The 19,593-nt window shown below is 42.6% G+C and overlaps 1 protein-coding gene across 2 annotated transcripts in view; it reads left to right on the forward strand.

The window, feature by feature from the left end:
• The window catches only part of NIBAN1 (niban apoptosis regulator 1), a 131,467-nt gene that overhangs the window by 106,046 nt on the left and 5,828 nt on the right, over nt 1-19,593 (forward strand). For both annotated transcript variants that reach the window (XM_081024735.1, XM_081024736.1), the window contains exons 7-13: nt 2,183-2,287; nt 2,612-2,774; nt 7,005-7,192; nt 9,727-9,888; nt 11,825-11,935; nt 14,195-14,302; nt 18,223-18,334. In XM_081024735.1, coding sequence (XP_080880861.1) covers nt 2,183-2,287; nt 2,612-2,774; nt 7,005-7,192; nt 9,727-9,888; nt 11,825-11,935; nt 14,195-14,302; nt 18,223-18,334 — 949 coding nt within the window. The remainder of the gene's footprint in view (nt 1-2,182; nt 2,288-2,611; nt 2,775-7,004; nt 7,193-9,726; nt 9,889-11,824; nt 11,936-14,194; nt 14,303-18,222; nt 18,335-19,593) is intronic.

The following is a 19,593-nucleotide window of genomic DNA, read 5'->3' on the forward strand; positions in this document are numbered from 1 at the left end:
TCCTGAAAATAAGACCTAACCGGATTATAAGCCCTAGCATGATTTTTCAGGAGGATATCCCCTGAACATAAGCCCTAATGCGTCTTTTGGAGCAAAACTTAATATAAGACCCGGTCTTATTTTCGGGGAAACGTGGTAGCTTCAAGACAAGAAAACTACCCACAATTTTAGGCCTTGTCCACATGTTTCGGAGTTAGAGGAAGAGGGTGACAGAGTTGGGATGAGACACAGATGGGCTTCAGCACCCAGAGGCCCTGCCTGCCCTCTGGCTGCCCGCTAAGCCTCCTGCCCTTGCAGCCCACCCCATTCCCTGCCTTCCGCCCCTCCCCCCAGATATGTTTCCTTTTCAATTCCCTAAGGTATAAAATAGAACCAAATTTCTTGGAACATGATATAGGAAAGACTAAAAGAAAACTATAAGCCCACCTATTTGGAGCATTCTATTTCTTTGGCCTTGGTAATATTTTCATCTTTTCAAACCTTTTTCATGCTTATGCTCAGATTCAAACCAATCTCTGCAGAAGGATGAATTAGAGCAATTGTTATTATTAGGGTAATTACTTTGAATTTAACACATTTCAGCTGAGATAACATTTCCCATTGATTTTAGGTTCTGGTTTCAGTCTTCTTATGCTCTTAGCTCACTCTTCCAATGCCACACTTGCCTTACTCATGTGTTCTTGTGTGGGCAGATGTGTTCCAAACAAGAACTTCCTCCACTGAGCAGGATGGGAGTCCATGGATTATTAATTACCTACTTGAAACTCATTGTTGGACTTTCTGATTTCCATGGAGTTTGTGCATCTCACGTTCTTAAGTTCTCAAAGATGCTGGTTCACCTCTTGACTGCCCCAAGAAAATGGTTAAAAAAACATAAAAACATCCCCACCAATGAATTACCAGGACTAGTGGAAATCCTATCCCCATTATAATCTTTGTCACACTATGAAGTTCCAGATCGCAGATGATGGCCTCCACACCCCACGCCACTGGCTGCATTAAATCGAGCAGCCTTCTCTCCCAGGAATGCACAGGCACGGGGGCACTGAATGGCTTGCTCACCTCCACGCTGGGAGTGTTCCTGTTTAGTTCCGTTAAAGAGTTACACCCTGCTGAAATAGAGCCCTGGTGAAAAGCAGCATCTGATGAATTCATGAGTATTTCCACTAGTATGAGGCTAACTGATGAACTCAGAGAAAAATCTTTTTTAATTCCCAAAGCTTAATTTGAGTTTCAATTATTTTGGACAAATACTATTTTAAAATCGTAGAGCAGATGTCACATGATTCTTTATTTTTATGCCTTCCTCCATTCCCAAAATGTGTCTTATTCTTTTGTAAATCCTGGTCTGCAGCCTGATATTGAAAACTGAGCTCTGAGCCCCAAAAGACTCATAGTGAAAGTAAAGCTGAACAATAAAGCTTCTCCAATAGGCAGGGGCTAGGAGGGTGGGGTGTAAAGAAGGAGAGGCTAGTGTTGCATGGAATATCATGTGGGGATGTGAAGAACTCTGCTCAGATTCAGAAGAAACATTTTCATTGAATCGAGCAAAATTTTAGGAGAGATTTGGGAACAATTGAAAAAAACAAAAGCACCCTGAAAACTTCAGATCTCCTCTCCGTATAGCCTGCTCATCCCACAAATGTCTAGTTGTTCCAAAGTATTTATTACTGTCTTCTTTTTCTAAACTTTAAAGAGGATGGAGGTGGGGTTCAGGGGACAGGAAAGACAAAGACATTTAGGTCCCAAGGGAGATTGAGGAGAATGATTGTCTCAGGAGATTCAAACAAGGTGTCAAGCCACCACAACCAAGCCTGACCCCTTCACCATTTTACAAAGAATGCCCTTATCCTTCATAAAGTTTCCCCTCTTATCCTGAAGGCACTCGATTCCTCCAGTTTGAATATGAGAAGTTTGAGGAATTTGTCTTTTCTGATGGGAAAACATTAGCCAACGTTATTGTTCCTTACAGATGTTTAAGAACGTTGATCCTCTACATTGTCTTAGTTGAGATTTCCATGGCTTTGGACCCAGAGTGAAATATTAACCTAACAGATTTCAGGTAGCCCAGGACCATCTTATGTAGCTAAGATAGAGACAGTCGGACCATCTTCAGTTGGCTTGATGCGCAGGTTTGGCCATCACCAACTAACCAACTCTGGCGTTCTCTTCTTCTCGGCAGGTCCTGAGTAACCTGGTGATGGAGGAGCTCCTGCCAACCCTTCAAACAGACCTTCTACCTAAAATGAAGGGGAAAAAGAACGACCGAAAGAGGGCCTGGTTCAGTGTAAGCAATGATCTGGCTCTGCAACTGTGCTACTCAAAATAAGCAGTCCCATCCCTTCTCTTTTTAGGGCAGTTTTCTTGCTTTCTTTCTTTCTTTTTTTGAAATAATTCTTCCTGAGGTGAAGAACTGCCTACCTGAGTCTGCTCAATCTCACTTACATGAGGACTAATCCAAACAGACTCAGACTTTGAGAGAAAAATGAGAACGCCTGTGCAGTTTTGTTGACGTTACGGTAGTCTGTGATTCATCCTCCTCCCTCTCCTTGACTCCGGGAGGCGGCCCCCCACAACAGAACCCCGATTTATGTGCCACTTTCTGTTTCAGCTCCTCGAGGAGGCTTACAACCTGGTTCAGCATCAAGTTTCAGAAGGATTAAGTGCCTTAAAGGAGGAATGCAGAGCTCTGACGAAAGGCCTGGAAGGAACCATCCGTTCGGACATGGATCAGATTGTGAACTCAAAGAACTTTTTAACTGGAAAGATCAAAGGTCCGTAGAGATAATCCATGCTCCTACCAACGAAATAAGCTGTGCATTTAGGGCTCCATTACACAGTCAGAATTCATGGTTGTAGAGGAGAATTAAACTGAGGGGATTGGGAAGAGGTGGTAATGATTGTAATAGGGACCGTGTTTAGTTACTGTTAAGGGCCTGCACCTCCCCATGGAAACTTCAGTGACACAAGATGGAGGACACTTTGCTTCTTGCCTTGTGGTGTATTCCAATACCACCTGCACAATCCCTGTTTTGGCACTTCTTACACTGAATTGTCATGGCTTCTGCCCTTTCCCCTCTCTGTTGTAAGGCTCTAAGAGCAGGGCTATGTTGACCTGGTTCACTCAGGTATACCCAGTGCCTGGTACCATACCTCGTATAGGCAGACTCACCGTGAATATTTGAATCGATAAATAAAGGCCTTTCCTTTGAGAAGAAGAAAAGTTTTTGGCTTAGAGTCGGTAAATCTGGATTCTAGTCCCAACTCCAACATTAGCCAGGCATGTGTATTCAGGGAAGTCACTTGACGTCCATGTGCACCTGTGTTCTCTGAAATCACGGGCACCCATGACAATGGGATCAGCCCGTGGTAGCCCTCGGGTCAAATCTGGTCTGTCACCTAGTTTTGTAAATAATGTTTAACTGGAACACAGCATCCCTCTTCACTTACACATTGTCTGTGGCTGCTTTCATGCTACATGGGCAGAGTTGAGTAGTTGGAACTGAGATCTTATGGTCCCTAAAGTCCCAGATGGTCACTGTCTGGCCCGTGACCAAAAAAAACTTTGCCTAATCTCTCACAAGAGGCCTTAGATAGCCTCTGAGGGCTCTACAGGATACAGTCCTATTGTTCCCCATTTCTACATCTTAACAGACACATCACACTAAGTGCCATTTCAGAGGAAAAGCATGCTGCCTTATTTGTGTTTATCAGCGATCTCCTTATATCATCAGTTCTCAGATTATTCACTCACTCATTCATTCATTCAAAAATATTTACTAAGTCTTTCTGAGCAAGGCGATGGAGCTTTAACAGTGAACAGGAAGACAAGTTCCTGTACTCCGAAGACTTGGAATCTAATAGGGGTGTGTGGTTGGTGGGTTATTCTCTGCGCTTCAGGCCCTTTCATACTGAAGCCCAGCTTGCTTCAGGGCCCTGCATCGATAGAGGGCTTCGGGTTTTGAAAAATCTTTGTGAATATTAAGTAGTGATAGCTCCATTCCCTCCCATATGACTCTTGAGCAGCCTTTCGCTCTGCTCTGCAATCATTTATCCATTCATTAAGCTTTTATTCTGCTCCTACTGAATACAATGGCTATGAGAATTCAAAAAAGAAAGCATGATTTTACAAGCAGAGAGGATATGAGGCATGTCACAGATACTGAAACAGAAGGAAAAGTATGATAAATGCTGTTAGTGAGGCAGGAACAGAGAGCACAGTGGTTCCCAGCCAGGAACCATTTCAACTTCAGAGACCCACGTGGGCCCCTCATAATGAGAGTACTGCTATAGTACTGGTTGATTGGAACAAAATGATAATGTCGACAGGCACAGTAAGAGCTAACGGTGACTGAGTACTTCCAGCGTGCCACATAGTGTTCTAATCACTCTGACCATCGTAAGCTCATTTCATCCTCACCATTACCCTATGAATAATTACTCTTATGATCTCCAATGTATAGATAAGAAAACTGAGGCAGAGAGTAAGTAACTTGCCCCTGATTCCAAAGCTGGAGTGTGGCAGAGTCAGGCTCCAAACCCCTCCAATTCCAGCTCTTTGACTCTTCAGCCCTCAATGGAACTGTCTCCACAGCTGCCTTCATGACTCATGAATGAATGTGTCACAGCACAGTAGTCATCACAACAACATGTCTACTTTTTTGAAAAATAGCCGAGCATACCTCTGTGGGGTGTAAAATGTATTCATTCCATAAAAGAACACAGTTCAGGAAGCTGTGTGGTTATTCCGGGAAAACAGGCTGTCCCACGTGGGTGCAATTTGAACCAGGTCTTGAAGATGTGAATAGGATATTTACAAGCAGAGGTGGAGGAAGGAAGGCACAGGTAAAAGGAACACTGAATAAAGGTGCAGAGAGGGGGCTGGAGCACACGGGGTGGGGATACGTAGGCATCAGTGTGGTTAAGCAGTGAGGACCCTGCCCTCCCCCAGCCTCTTCCTGTGCCTATCTCTGCCCCAACCCAGCAAGGGAAATCGGCCAGCTGCGGAGGAATGTTTACTGTATATTACCCGTGTTCATGATTATTCTGAAATTTTAATTAGATGCTTTTCAAAGAGTTCTTCTCTCAAAGTTAATGGATAAATAATTCATTTAATCTTCTGGCAAACAAATTTGCATTATGGTATCAAGCAAGTGATTTTTAGAAGTCAGAGAGTGTTTCATATTTGAATCACACAATTAAAAGGTATTTTCCCCCTAGTAAGTCTATGACCTGTTTAATATTTCATATCCTAAATATCTGTGAGTGATTAGTATTAATAGTATTAATAGTATTAGTCATATCAGATTTTCAGAATAAGAGGCAATATCATGTTCCATCACTCTGTAAAATGTTTCTGCAAATTCAAGTAAGAATGTAGCCACTCATCTCACTGTAAGCAAGCTATTTGCCAGTAGAAACTTAAGAAATACACTTGAATTATAGTCTGTTTCTGCAAATTAGACCGTCAAGCCATCGATGGTCTCCAGACCTCTATTTTTCCATCTGTAAAATGGAGGACTTGGAGCCCTCAGATGAGTTTGTACCTCCTTCTCAGTTGTCATGCTATGATAAGGCTATGTCATACTTAGCTTCACAAAGCTAACCTCCCATGGAGCAAGTACGGTTTCCAGGCGGGAATTCCCGCCTGTTCTCAGGAATTTTTTCTCTTTCCTATTTCCAAATCCTGAGATATAAACTGCTTTCTATTCTCCAAGATGAATCGTTTCCACAAAGTGATGGCCGATACTATGATGCACCTGGGTTCAAGGAGCTGATTTTCCTGATTTCCTGACCAACTTTTCTCGGGATTCGGGAACGGAAAAGCGAAAAAAATTCCCGAGAACAGGCAGGAATTCCCGCCTGGAAACCTTAGCGATAAATAGGGAAAATGTCTAAGAGATAAGTAGTATGTTTATTTCCTTTTGCGGGTATTACTGGGTTCAAGGAGCCGATTTTCCCAATTTCCTGACCAACTTTTCTCGGGATTCGGGAATGGGAAAGGGAAAAAAATTCCTGAGAATGGCTGGGAATTCCTGCCTGGAAACTCCAGGAGCAAGCTCAGGCTTCTTCCTGCTCAGGCCGCCTTCGCTAGGCCGCTGCTTCCAAACCTAGCTGATAGTATGAGAATCATCTTAGCACTGAAAAAAGGCAGATTTCCATGTCCTACCCAGATTTACTGAATCAGAATCTTTACTATGTTCTTCCTCTTCTAAACCAAAGGGCAATATTTGCCTCTGAGAAGTGGGAGTATGCTTACATTTTTCTCATCCCTCTATGATCTTCTTACTCTGTACATTTTTGTCACTGCGCATGTTGTCCTTGATTATCAAAAAAAAAAAATGTCTTTTCAAAAATTGGGGGTGAGAATGGGAGTTGGGGTGGCACACTGAAAGGAATTTGTTTTCATTTGCCCAAAAAAAGACTGTATTTGAGTTTTTAAAAAATCTCTTGAGGAGGAGAGATAGGAATTGAATTATACTGACTAATTAACTCTCAAAGCAATGAATTAAAACTTAATAAATTGTTATATATTAATACAAATATCGAATCATTATGTTGTACACCTGAAACTAATATAATGTTATATGTCAATTACACCTCAAATTAAAAAAACGTAATGAATTGTGTTAGTAGAAGACAGACTATGCATACATAATGATGATGATTGGTGGTAAATAGGTGGGTCACCGGCATTTTCCTTTTTGTATTAGGCATTGCATGTTTACAGGGACCAAGCAGAAAAATGCATTTAATCCCAGGGCAGAGGGACGCTTGGGGAGGGGAGAGATTCTGTTCGTTCCATTTCTTAAAGCATCTAATGGTTTTCCATTCTGGTGAATGCTAGCAGAAGACTCACTGCACTGGTCTATCTTACCATTTGAGCTTTCTTGGGCTGTTAAATGGCTCTGTGGGACACTCACTGTCCAGCCCTGGCCTGGCTCCACTGTCTTTGAATCCAATTTTGCCTAAAGTCATGCTTTTCTGGCTGTTTCCTACCTCAGCAATGATGGCCCAACCAGTAGAGAAAAGCTGTGCGGAGAACGTGCAACCATTCCTGGCGTCCATTCTGGAGGAGCTTATGGGACCAGTGAGCTCCGGATTCAGTGAAGTGCGCTCACTCTTTGAAAAAGAAGTGGATGAACTGAACCAGAACTTTCAGACCACTAAAGACAGTGCCCAGCTAAAGGAGGTAGGATAAGAAGCCAAAGAGTTGAGTATGAATGGTCTGCCTGGGGCTGCCTTTTCTGCGGGCCTTATCTGTATGTATCCATTGTTTCTTTCCTTTCTTCCTCCCACTCCTCCTCCCTCCCTTCCATCCATTCATTCGACCACCCCATTCCTCTATCCATTCACCTGATTTCCTTTAGTAATGGTTTTTAAGATGCAAAAATAATGACATGCATGGACCAGTGAAACAATATACTCAAATATACATATGGACAACATTGATCACCCATACCCACCCAATCCTTGCCAATTCCTAGGCCAACTGTCTTAGTTAACTAATCTAAGGAGTTTAGTATATGTTTTCACACTTTCCTTGTTCATGCAAATATATAAGCATATATCCTCACTTACATAAATTTTGTTTGTTGGTGTGTTTGTTTGCAAAAATGTAGACTCATGGTCAAACAGTCCCTGGACCAGCAGCATCATCATTACCTGGCTGTTAATAACGCAAATTCCCAGGTACCCACCAACAATCTGCTGAATCAGAACCTCTGGGGTAGGCCCAACAGTGTGTTTTCACACGACCTCCAGAGGATTGGATGTACCCAAATGTGTGAGAATCGTTGACAGACATAACTTGCCATCTTGGTGGACATCCCTACAAGTCAGTGGATGGAACCAGATGCCTCTGTTCCTTTTCCTGTCTTGTTTCTTTATGCATACATACGTACACATTCCATTGTACATCAACAAGATCATTTTGTGAATATTTTGAGGTTTCTTACTGCAGCCTTTTCTTAAACTTGCCTTTACTCTGCCCCCTCCCCCCACACCACCAAGCTCCCCTCAAGTAACTAGTGTTAACACCTTAGCCTATGCCTTTCTGTTTTTTGCCCCATGCTTATATAGAATATAAAACACATTTATACGCTATTTTTTTTAGATAGTTTGCTCTTAGAAAAATGAGATTATATTAATAGACTACTTTGCTTATCAGCATTCTTGTTCAAAAATACTTCATGAAACTGTTTCCAAGTTAACTGTTCTAGCTCTAAATCATTTCTTTGTAATGGCTGCATACTGTTTCATGTATGATTTATTCATCTACCCAAATGTTGCTGGCACCAAATAAAGCTGTCACAAATAATTTTGTGACATATGTTCTTATGCTTTCATTTCTATGGGGTAGATTCCTAGGACAGGGTTTCTAAGTTGAAAGGTAGATTCATTGCTCATGGTAACAGGTATTTTTATTTGCATTCCAAAGAAAGGATTTAAATTTTACACTTCCACCAAGCAGAGGACTTGCTTCCTGTATTCCAATCAGAGATTGATGTTACCACTTGTTTAAACTTACACCAGTCTGATAGGAGCAAAGTGGTAACCAATGTTTCCTCTCTTGTCTGCTTAACCGATGTTTCTTAAAAACAGACCCATTACATATTGTGTGACGAGTGGGACAGCATATTTTTTAATCACAAATTCCACTTTAGTGGAGCTCTCCATAACTCACTTCTTAAAGGGAGTAATGTTTACCCATTACAAACACAATGAAGACGGGACCTTTTAAAATTCCTGTTTACAGAAATCTAGAAATCTAGATTGATCTCTTTTCTGTGACCTGGAAATCAGACAGCACATCCTGTATTATTCATTCTCTCTCTGTCTATTCCCCAATTCACCTTAGGCCTCCGTTTTCAGCACCTTTCTTTCTGTCTTCTCTTTCTCCACCCACTCTCATGTTTATTCTAGATCTCCAATACTCAATTTTAAAAATTATACTTAAATAAGCTTGGAAAATACGATGCATTCTTCTGGCAGTGATACGCGTCATGTAAGATTATGTTGATAGCACTTGGGGTCTTTAGTAGATGAGGTTTGTCACTGTCCTCTTGTTAGAAGCCATGTGGCCTCATTGATCAAGTGGTCACTTGTGCACATTAGAAGAGGAGGGACCCCAAGTTTTTAAAACTGCATACATCTCCTAGGCCAGGCCTCTTTCTATCTCCCCCCCGCGCCCCCTCATCCACTAACACCATAGGGAACCTACAGCAGAGGGAAGCCCAGTGGGCAGGGACACGTAAGAGAACTGTGGGGACTCTGGCTTCATTCCTAGCATCAGGAATCCAGGAGGGCAGCCTGACCTCCTTGGGGTTTTCTGAGAAGGATGTCGCTCATTAAAGAAGGCTGTGGGGGCTTGTGGGCCCAGCAGCAATTCCATGTACCAAAGAGCCTGCCTCCCTAGTTCTGAAGTTCTGGAAGTGGGAGCTGGGGTCCATGAAGAGCTTTGGAGACTGGAGTCCCCTGAATGCATCCCAGGGTCCTCACATTGGTCTCACAGCTGGTTCTTCTCCCAGCCTCTGCCCTAGCCATAGAGCTGTCCCAGCGACCCATGGAAAGAGGGGAATAAGACAATTGAAGATGTCACAGATGCAGTGATCCAATACATGAGTCAATCTAATGACATACATTAGATTGTTTAGAATCTGTGTAATATGTATGTAATATTGCTGCTCAGTCTGAAGGTGTTTAATTGTTCCCTCCAAAACACAGCATCTGGACCGGCTTATGAATCTTCCACTGGATTCTGTGAAGATGGAACCTTGTTATGTTAAAGTCAGCCTGCTGCAGGAGCGCTTGCAGGACCTCAAGAGCCGCTTCAGGTTCCCCCATGTCAATCTGGTGGTTCAGAGGACACAGAACTACATGCAAGAGGTGGGAATGGTGGGGGCATGCATGGGGACATGGATGGAGCCGGCAGGGAAGCGAGTGCTGGCAAACAGGACTGGTGTGCTGTATGTGCAGCTCAGGAAACGTGGCCCAGCGCGTTAGTCATTGTGCCAAGTGGGGACATGTTCTGTCCTTCCAGCCGGCTCCATCTTTCTTCCATGGTGATGAACATCATCGAGAAGAAATATCTCAGGAAAATAAAGTGACATTAATTAAGAATGACTTGATTCGTCAAGTCAGTGTACTTAACCTTGGCTGCACATTAGAATCATCTGGGGAGCTTTTAAGAAATGCTGATGTGTAGGCCCCACCTCCAGTGATATCTATACTAGGGGTGCCCCAAAAATGTATACAAGTGGACATTTTGGTCAATGTTTGGTCAATGTTGCTCAGGCAGTAGTTCGCCGTAATCATAAGTGTCTGGACACCGATGGTAACCACTTTGAGCACCTCTTGTAATTGCAGAAGTCGAACGTGACTTGTATTCATCTTTTGTTATCGGGATGTATTGAGTATTACAATATTAATAGTATTTTCCTTTCTTAAAATGTGTATACATTTTTTGGCTCCCTCTGTATATGCACATGTTTAATAATGTTTAAAATTTTCATTATTTAAAATAATTTTTTTTAATTTAATAATTTAAAATAATTTTCAAAAATTATTATATATTTAATAATTTTTTTTAAAAAAAAAGACTTCCCCTACTCTTATTCCCATTGCTTCTAATATGCACCTGGGATTGAGATCCACTGGCTTAAATGAATTCTCTAACCTAGTTAAGAAACAGTCAGTCAATCACAGCATCGTGTTTGGATTTTTTGAGTTCATTCGATAGGTTCCTTTTTGCCCCACAGAGAACAGGAGTGAATGGCACAAACTCTTTCCATATTATAGTGATTTATAAATGAAGAAAGGGTGTGGGTGTGATCGTTGAAGCTATAAGAGCACAATTCTATTTCACAGATTTTCCATGGGAGCTTACTGTGGGGCTGGACATGGTGCCAGATCCCACTTCAGGGAGCTGGTAGGGAGACAAATTCATAGATAAATTCACTGTAGTGTTAAGAATGCTGTGAGAAAGGTATGTGTTGGATGCCGTGGGATCACAGGCTTGGAAAAGAAAGGAACATTTATTTTTTCTTGGAAGTTATAGGCAGGATAAAATGATACATCTTATTTTCTAACCTCTGAGTTGGAAAGGATTAAAGATGCACAAGGAACCAAATTAGGCAATAGTTGAACAGAAGTCCTTCTGATAATACTCAACCCTGGGGAAACTGATACAGGCACAAGTTCAGAGAATAAGAAATCTGAATTGCTTCTGTTTCCTGACCCATGTACATGTCAGCCACTGTCTCCACCAAACGCTGACCCCGCCTCCCTTCCCATCCTGGCAGAGATGAGAGGTGGTAGGATGGAAACTGGAAAGAGATGCTGGGGTGGTTTACATCCACCTAAAAGTGGAGGTGCAGAATTAATTGGAGACGGCTCCCACCTCCTCTTGTTAAGCTCTGGCTGCTGGTACCAGAGAATGGAGGAAGCAGGTGACCTCAAGAGATCACTGTATTCTCAATCCCATGGTCTTGGGTTTTCCAGTTCAAGGTGGAAGGAGAAGAGATGAGAAGAAAAGATACATACATGTATACATACATACATATAGGTGTGTGTGTGTGCGTGTGTGTGTGTATGTGTGTGTATGTATTTCCCAGCCTCTTACTGATCCCATGTGGCGATGTGCCTATTTATTTCACAGTCTGGGTAGTGGGATAAGGACCTGTTGCCCATTGTCACCCTCAGAGTAGTGCCCGAGAGGATTCATGGTCATCCCCTCCCTTCTTTCCAGCCCACTCAGACAAACCTGGGGGTAGTGATCCCAGCCTCTGACTGTGCTCTGCTTCTGTGTTGCTTTGGCTTCTAGCTCATGGAGAATGCAGTATTTACTTTTGAGCAGTTGCTTTCCCCTCATCTCCAAGGAGAGGCCTCCAAAATTACAGTCGCCATCGAGAAAGTTAAGCTCCGAGTCTTAAAGGTAAAACTGTTCTCTCATTTGTGGGAAGCATAAAACAACAACGTGACCCCTGTTTCCTTTGTTAGGTGGAAAATACCAAGTTCTCTCTTTCACTCTCCCCCGTTTCTTTTTTATCTTTCTCATCTTTCCTCCCCGAGGTACAAGTGACTGTCTTACAGCAGCAGCTCCCAAGGGCGCAACTTTCATGCCCCTTCTGCCATCTAGTGGCTGTTTTAGGGACCATATGTCCTCAGTATCGTTGCCCATCAGCTGAAGTGACACGTCCCAGCTTACTCTCAAAGCAATTGGACTTGATATTTATTATTGGCTCCCATTATAAGTAAAGCATTGTGTTCGGTATTGCATGGAATATAAAAATAAGCAAGGCACAGGCTCTTTCTTTAAACAGTTTACAGTATAATAAAACCCGTTTAAATTAGCCAACCTTATTAAGAAAAATAAAAATCTCATGCGAAGGAAATACTCCAAGGAAAATAGAGCCTGCATATGAAGTTGTTTTTAGTGTGCTTAGTATTTATGTATATATCAAATGGTTTTAATAGTAGGAGCTTGCCCACATATGCTATATTTTTAAAGGTTTTTTAAAACGTATCCTGTTTCACTTGATCCTCACAAGAACTTGTGAGATAATTAGGATATGTCCCCATTGTAGAGATGAGGAAACTGACTCTTTAAGAGCTAACATGACTTACATAAACTCAACAGTCTAGTCAATGGTGAACCTAGAACTTAAACTATCCCTAACCCTAGTGCATTCATTTTTTTACTACCTACTTCTCCTAAACAGTGCTCAGAGGAGAATATCAATAGTCCATAGAGCAAAGGAAGTGGTCCCTGAATTTCAGGCCTTATCTTGAGGCCTCACGGGTAGTAGGAAGCTCTGGCAACCAAATCATTGAGATTAAAAGCAATATTTATCATGGTAACACAAATAATAATGAACTTGACATTGAGAAAGAAAAAAATAGTGTCAATGTCAATATCACCTCCAGTGTCAGGACACTTTATACCTCTCAGGATAGTCTGTTTCTTCTCTGGGTACATTTAACAGCAAGAACATGCTTCTTTTTTTTTTTTCTGCTTTTTTTTTTTAATTGGGGAAGGGGAACAGGACTTTAGTGGGGAACAGTGTGTACTTCCAGAACTTTCTTCCAAGTCAAGTTGTTGTCCTTTCAATCTTAGTTGTGGAGGGTGCCATTCAGCTTCAAGTTTTTGTCCTTTCAGTCTTAGTTGTAAAGGGTGCAGCTCAGCTCCAGGTCCAGTTGCCGTTGCTAGTTGCAGGGGGCACAGCCCACCATCCCTTGCGGGACTGGAGGAATTGAACTGGCAACCTTTTGCTTGAGAGCCCACTGGCCCATGTGGGAATCGAACTGGCAGCCTTCGGATTTAGGAGCATGGAGCTCTAACCGCCTGAGCCACCAGGCCAGCCCAAGAACATGCTTCTTAATGTTAAGCCAAAGTTCTCACCAGTTATAGTTCTAGTTCTACCCTCTTTGTTCACATCTTTCTTCCACATTGCAGCCTTTTGTTGTTTGGAGAGAGTTATAATTTGGCCCCAAGTTACTATCTCCAGTGTAAATGCCTTCATCTCTTTAACCATTCTTTATTTGGCCTGACCCTTCTGCTCATGTACCTGTGACTATGCTACAGTTTGTCAGTGACCCCCTTAAAGTGACATCTAAAATCAAATCCTGGTCTATAGGTTTGGATGGTCCATGCAGAACACAGTGAATCGTCATCTTTCTTGTTCTAGATGCTGAATATTTTGGGTTAACATGCCACAGTGGTAATGTAGCTATGAGCCAGATCCTCTCTTCCCTTGCAGAAATCATTACAACCCACTAATCCTGCTTTCAGGATGTAGAGTGAAAGAAGTAGATGGAGCTATAATTTGGTCCCAAATTATAACCATGGCTCCCAGAGCCCCACCCAGGACAGGGGTGACAAAGTACAAATTCACACACCCCCAAGTTCTATCCCCAACTTCTTAATAATGCAGAAGTTGCTATTTTGGTCTTGCCTCTGTTTCCATATCTGTAAGTGAAAAGGGTAAGATGGGTCTTTATCAGTCATAACCTCCACCTAGAGTGTGAGAGAATTACATAGAAAGATCTCTGAGACCTTAGAAACACCACAAGGGTCCTCAGAAATTAGAGAAGTAAAGGAAGACAAATTGGGGGGCTGAGATTTTTGTTTAAGCGCAAGTTAGCAGATTGCAATGCTGCTATTTAGCCTATGTTTCCATCTCTGTGTTGACAGCAATATGATTATGACAGCAGCACCATCCGGAAGAGGATATTTCAAGAGGCACTTGTTCAAATCACACTTCCCACCGTGCAGAAGGCACTGGCATCCACATGCAAACCGGTAAGGAGATGGGTTACTCCAGAGACGTTCCTCTTATTGCCTGTAAAGTTCAAGCAAGTTTTTTTTTGGTTTTTTCCTTTTTGCCTTGATGTGCTTGCAAACAGTAGAAGGAGTCGACAAACTTTTTCTGTCACTGGTCCAGTATTAAATTTTTTAGGCTTCGTGGGCCATGCTCTTTCTGTTGCAGCTACTCATCTCTGCTGTTGTAGCCCAAAAGCAGCCATAACTGATATATAAACAAATGGGTACATCTGTGTTCCAATATATCTTTATTTACACACACACACACAAAAAGCAGTTGCCGGATTTGCCAACCCCTGGACCAGACAAAACCTCAAAGGATAATGATCTGAGTTTGAGCCAAGCTAAGGGTTGTCACAGAATACCAGATGTTCCTTATCATAGTAGACTCAAAAGTCCGGCATGTCATCTGAAACTTGACCACTACCTCCAGGAAAAATTCTTAAACAACCTGATGACAGATGGATATTTGTTCTATTAAATCCAGTTACGTTTGTACAGTGAACTCAATAAAACTGAAACCACTTAAAGCTGAACACCAGGCAACCGGTGACAGCCATGATTGTGAGGGTGTGATTTCGTCTACGGAGCAGAGTAATGGGTGAGCTGACCCTGGAGGCTGGGTCAAGACCTGGGTTCAAGTTCTCACTCCTCCAGGTATCAACTCCGGTGCCTTGGGCAAGTCACTTTCCCTCTCTCTTGGCCTAGATTTCATCTTTTAGAAACTGGAGATGGTAATACATTGCAATATCTTTCTTAAGACTGAGAAAACTAGAGTGATACCATGAACATTTGAGTGCTTACCGTGTGCGAGGCACTATGTTAAACACTTTGTATGGATTATCTCAGTGATTCTCACGACGACTCTTTGAGGAAGTACTATTTATATCCTCATTTTGCCAATGAGAGAACTTGAGGGATTCAGTACTGGACTCAAAGTCACAGAACTGGTGACCAGCAGGGTTTGAACCCAGCTCACACTCACTGATAGCATGGTATGCACTCAGTAAATGGTAAATACTACTGCTGTCACTGTTTCTCCATGTCAGAGACCATCTATGAGCCTGGACATTTGCAAGGCCTGCTCCCTCTGGGAGGAAATGATAAACAGCTTTTTAGAATTCAGAAAGAGCTTTTTGGCAGCTTGGAGAGTCTTGAAGGATTGCAACATTAAGATCCTTTACATGAATTCTTTTACTGTGGAAATTTCTTCAGTCATTTTTATATTCCGTAAATGCTATTTTTCTTCAAAGAGTCATCAGCATCTCTACTACCCGGCATTTTTTTTTTACAACCTGGGTTGTATTTCTTTCATAGAAAAGGATTTGATGAAGCCAGAGGAGTAAAGAAACTGTCCATATGTTTGTCCTTTGGCCTACGTGGACGGAAAAGTTTAGATGCCTAGAGGATGACTCAGTCCACCTCTGGACGTGTCTGCACACAGACCTTCTGCTTAGGGTGTTTTCCTTTTCCAGCTTCAAAGGCAGTTTGGAGGCCTTGGAGCCTTCTCCCCCTAGAAGAGGAGAAGGGTAAGGAAAGGCTCCCTTCCATCTGCTCTCCTCTTTCCTAGCATCTGCAGAATTGTACCCAATCTGTAAGCAGTTCTTGTGACTTTTAATCAAGAGAGACTGGTTTCGAAAGAAACTGTGACCCAGAGCTTTCAGTAATGAAGAATATGGTATCCATGTCAAGAGATTTTTAAACATCTGGAATTACAGAATAGATAAATGAAGAGAGTATCTGCTTCTGAGAAGGAGTCTTCATTTTACTCAAGTGCGTTTCCCTTGGTTCTGTAAGTTGCAGCTTTCTCGATCTGTGGTACTGAACAAAATGCACATTAGAATTGCCCGGGGAGCTTTAATACAAATCTTATTCCTCAAGACATGCCCTCAGAGATTTCAATTTACTTGGTCCAGGGAATTAAACATCTGTCTCAGTTCAATCTACTATTTAATGTAGAGGATCTGGTTTGTAAAGCTAGACACGTCACAATAGTATAAATGTCCCTAGCAATGAATCCTTGCCACAGAATGATGTAGCTGGTTGAAAATTTAAAGGTCTACTCAACAAACATGTATTAGATATGTTCCGATACGACCCAGGCACTGGGCCAGGCAAACATCCCTGCTGTCCTGAGGTTGGCAGCCTGGAGGCAAGCTGTAGGCACACAATATGCCAAACGACGAGCACAGTAGTAGCCTTATGGGAAGAGCCATGGCCGGAGTTCCCAGAAGCATGCCCAGAGTCCTGCATTTGCCCAGTCCTGAGGGATTAATAACAATCAGAGGAATAAAGAATAGGAGATCATGTTAGCAGATGAGAGGGCGTTGCAGGCATGAGCCTTTGCCCCTCATTTCACAGAGGAAGAGAGAGGCCTAGAGTGGTGATGATTCTTACCCAGGGTCCCACAGCTGGTCCACAGCAGTGTCCAGTCTCCTGGTCAGTACTTTCTATACAGTGCTCATCCGTGTGTCCGTGCTGAGTCACAGACCCTCTTGGGGTCATGGAAGCTAATGCCTCTCAATCCTTTGGTTTTCCTCCAGGGTATGTATAAAGGAACCCATGATTGCCCCCTGTGGTCTGGTCCTGGGATACTACAGACCCCCAAGTCCTTGTACTGAAAGAGTTCCCTGGATGTGGCAGCTTCTGATCACCTGTTGTAAATCCTATCCCTCCAGGCAAAAGATATCGAATCCCACTGCTAAGTCCCTGGCTCTCTAAGAGCCATATGTCAGGAGCCCTTTTCGAGCACCATCAGGAGCAAGGATTATGGAGTTACTCACTGGGGTATGATTTGGTGCTTTTTGATCCCTGCCCTGTCCTCACGCTGATAACAGGCAAGCCACTTGGGAACCCTTGAAAAGGAAGAAGGGTTAAGATAGCTTGGGCTGTCTTAGAGGAATCAGTGAGTACCAGGGCCAGTTGGAGGGAAAGAGGGCAATGATCCCGAAGGGTCCTTGACTAGAGATTCTCCACACCTAAAAAGGGGCCTCATTCTAATAAAGTTAAACAAACATCTACTGCAGGACCCAGCAATCTCACTACTAGGTATCTACTCAAGATAAAAAAGGTCCTTAAATCTACAAAAATCATACACAAGAATGTTCATAGCAGTTATATTCATCACAGTCAAAAAATGGGGGGGGGACCTCAATATCCATCAACAGGAGACTAGATGAACAATTTTAGTTTATCCATATGATGAATGCCTTTTATCCACGAAAAGGAACAAGTTATTGATACATGCAGCAACCTGGATGAATCTCAAAAACAAGCACAAAAGAATATATGATTCCATTTATGTAAAGTTCAAGAACAAGAAAAACTAATCTATTGTGATGGATATCAGATCAGTGCTTATTTCTCAGGGGACGTAGAAGGGAAAATAGCACGTGAGGGCGGGAAATGAAATGTCCTCTGTCTTGATTTGGGTTACGGTGTCATAGGTTTATTTATATATTTGAAATCATTGAGCTGTATTTTTAAAATGTGTGCCTTTTACTGTGTGTATATACCGGTATATACATACCGTGATAAAGTACTGGTAAAGTACGTGATAAAGTACTGATATATATCACGGTATGTATATACCGTGATAAAGTGCTGTTGACATTTAAAAAAAAGAAAAAAAAACACTTTGGTTATGATGGGGGGAAAAGAAAAGAGGGCCTCAGACTCACTGACGAGGCCTTAAGATAATCAAAATTTTTGGATTCCCACCCTCGGAGTGCTTAGAGTGTGCCCCAGTATATAAGGAATGGTGCCTGGGGAAAGAAAAGGGGGCGACCAATGGCCGAGTGCAACACTCTCTAAGAAGGAGTCAGGAGTGGGACTCATCCTTTCTGTATCTCCATGAACTGGCATCTTATGCCTTGTGCTCTTTATCTCTCACTCTCCAGGAACTTCAGAAATATGAGCAGTTCATCTTCGCAGATCACACCAATATGATCCATGTTGAAAATGTCTACGAGGAGATTTTACATCAGATCCTCCTTGATGAAACTCTGAAAGGTAAGGAAGGTTTACCTGGGGCTGGAAGGAACTCTAGAGAGAGGGGAGCACCCCTGAAATGGGCCCGGTAAGGCCAGCTAGGTTTTCTTGAAAGATAGGAAAACAAAATCAGCATTGGTAGGCTGGGAAGACAGAGAGGGAAGGGAAAGAGAGAGGGAGGGATATCAGCCTTGACCGAGCAGTCATGATTTGGCACATGTTTTGCTGGCCCATTAGATATTCTTTCTATTTCAATACAAATAAGAACTGTGAGATGAGAATTTCCAGCTTCCTTTTGCAGATGAGAAAACTGAGGTATAGACGGGTTAAGCCTAGGGTATCTCATGAACAGCTGTCTTCTCTAGCTGTTCCAGATGGAACAAAGAAAAAGAGTTTTTCTTAGCCACCGGCTCACAACCCAGCCTGGAGCCCAGAGGAGGTGATTTCAGCAGCAGGGCTCAGCAGCTGCTGTCTCAGGAAACAGGCACACAATATTCTTTATCTCCTCTCAACTGGACAGAAAAAGGCACCAGGCGATGACCCAGTACTCTGAGAAGCTTGCGAGGACTCTAGCACCCCAAGGACCTTGCTTGGGATAGGAGTATAGACAGGAAAGCTTCGATAGAAATATGCTAGAGAAGACCATCCACAAAGCTGTTGGCCTGAAACATAGCTGGTCTCCAAGGGGGAGGTATTGAGCATCACAAAACCCCTCCACAATGAAAGCTGGCCAAGCACAAGCCCCAGGTCCCAGGAGCTCATCACAAGGGATCCAGTGAGATAAGGAATGTAAAGATGTCAGAGCAGTGTCTGCACAAAGGAAGAGCTCAATCAAGGCTACTGCCAGTCCACCACAGCACGTTTGGGCAAACAAGAAAAAGGCTCCTTTCCTCCAGATCCTTGATTGTTTTCTGTCCACAAAATGCCACGATATACTGATTTTATTAGAGCAGGACTCTGTACAGCTAGTTGCTGGAAAAATTATTGCACTAAATACACAAATCTATGCTGTCTCTGATGTGAATGGCACTCCCTTGAGTATAATATAGTATAGTATAATACAATACAATATGATGCAATACAATACAATATAGTTGGGCACTGTACAACCTGCACAGCCATAAACAGAGGCCGGTGGTCGAAAATGTCAGCTGCTGTCATTTTTATTATTGGTTTTACTCTTTTCAAGGCCTCTAAGACTGAGATGGTTGTACACAGGTCTTTATTTGGGGATGTGTTCAGTATTTTTGCTGTAGATATCTTTGCACAAGCATTGTTGC

The sequence above is a fragment of the Rhinolophus hipposideros genome, assembly GCF_964194185.1.
Source record: "Rhinolophus hipposideros genome assembly, chromosome: 19".
Classification (NCBI taxonomy): domain Eukaryota; kingdom Metazoa; phylum Chordata; class Mammalia; order Chiroptera; family Rhinolophidae; genus Rhinolophus; species Rhinolophus hipposideros.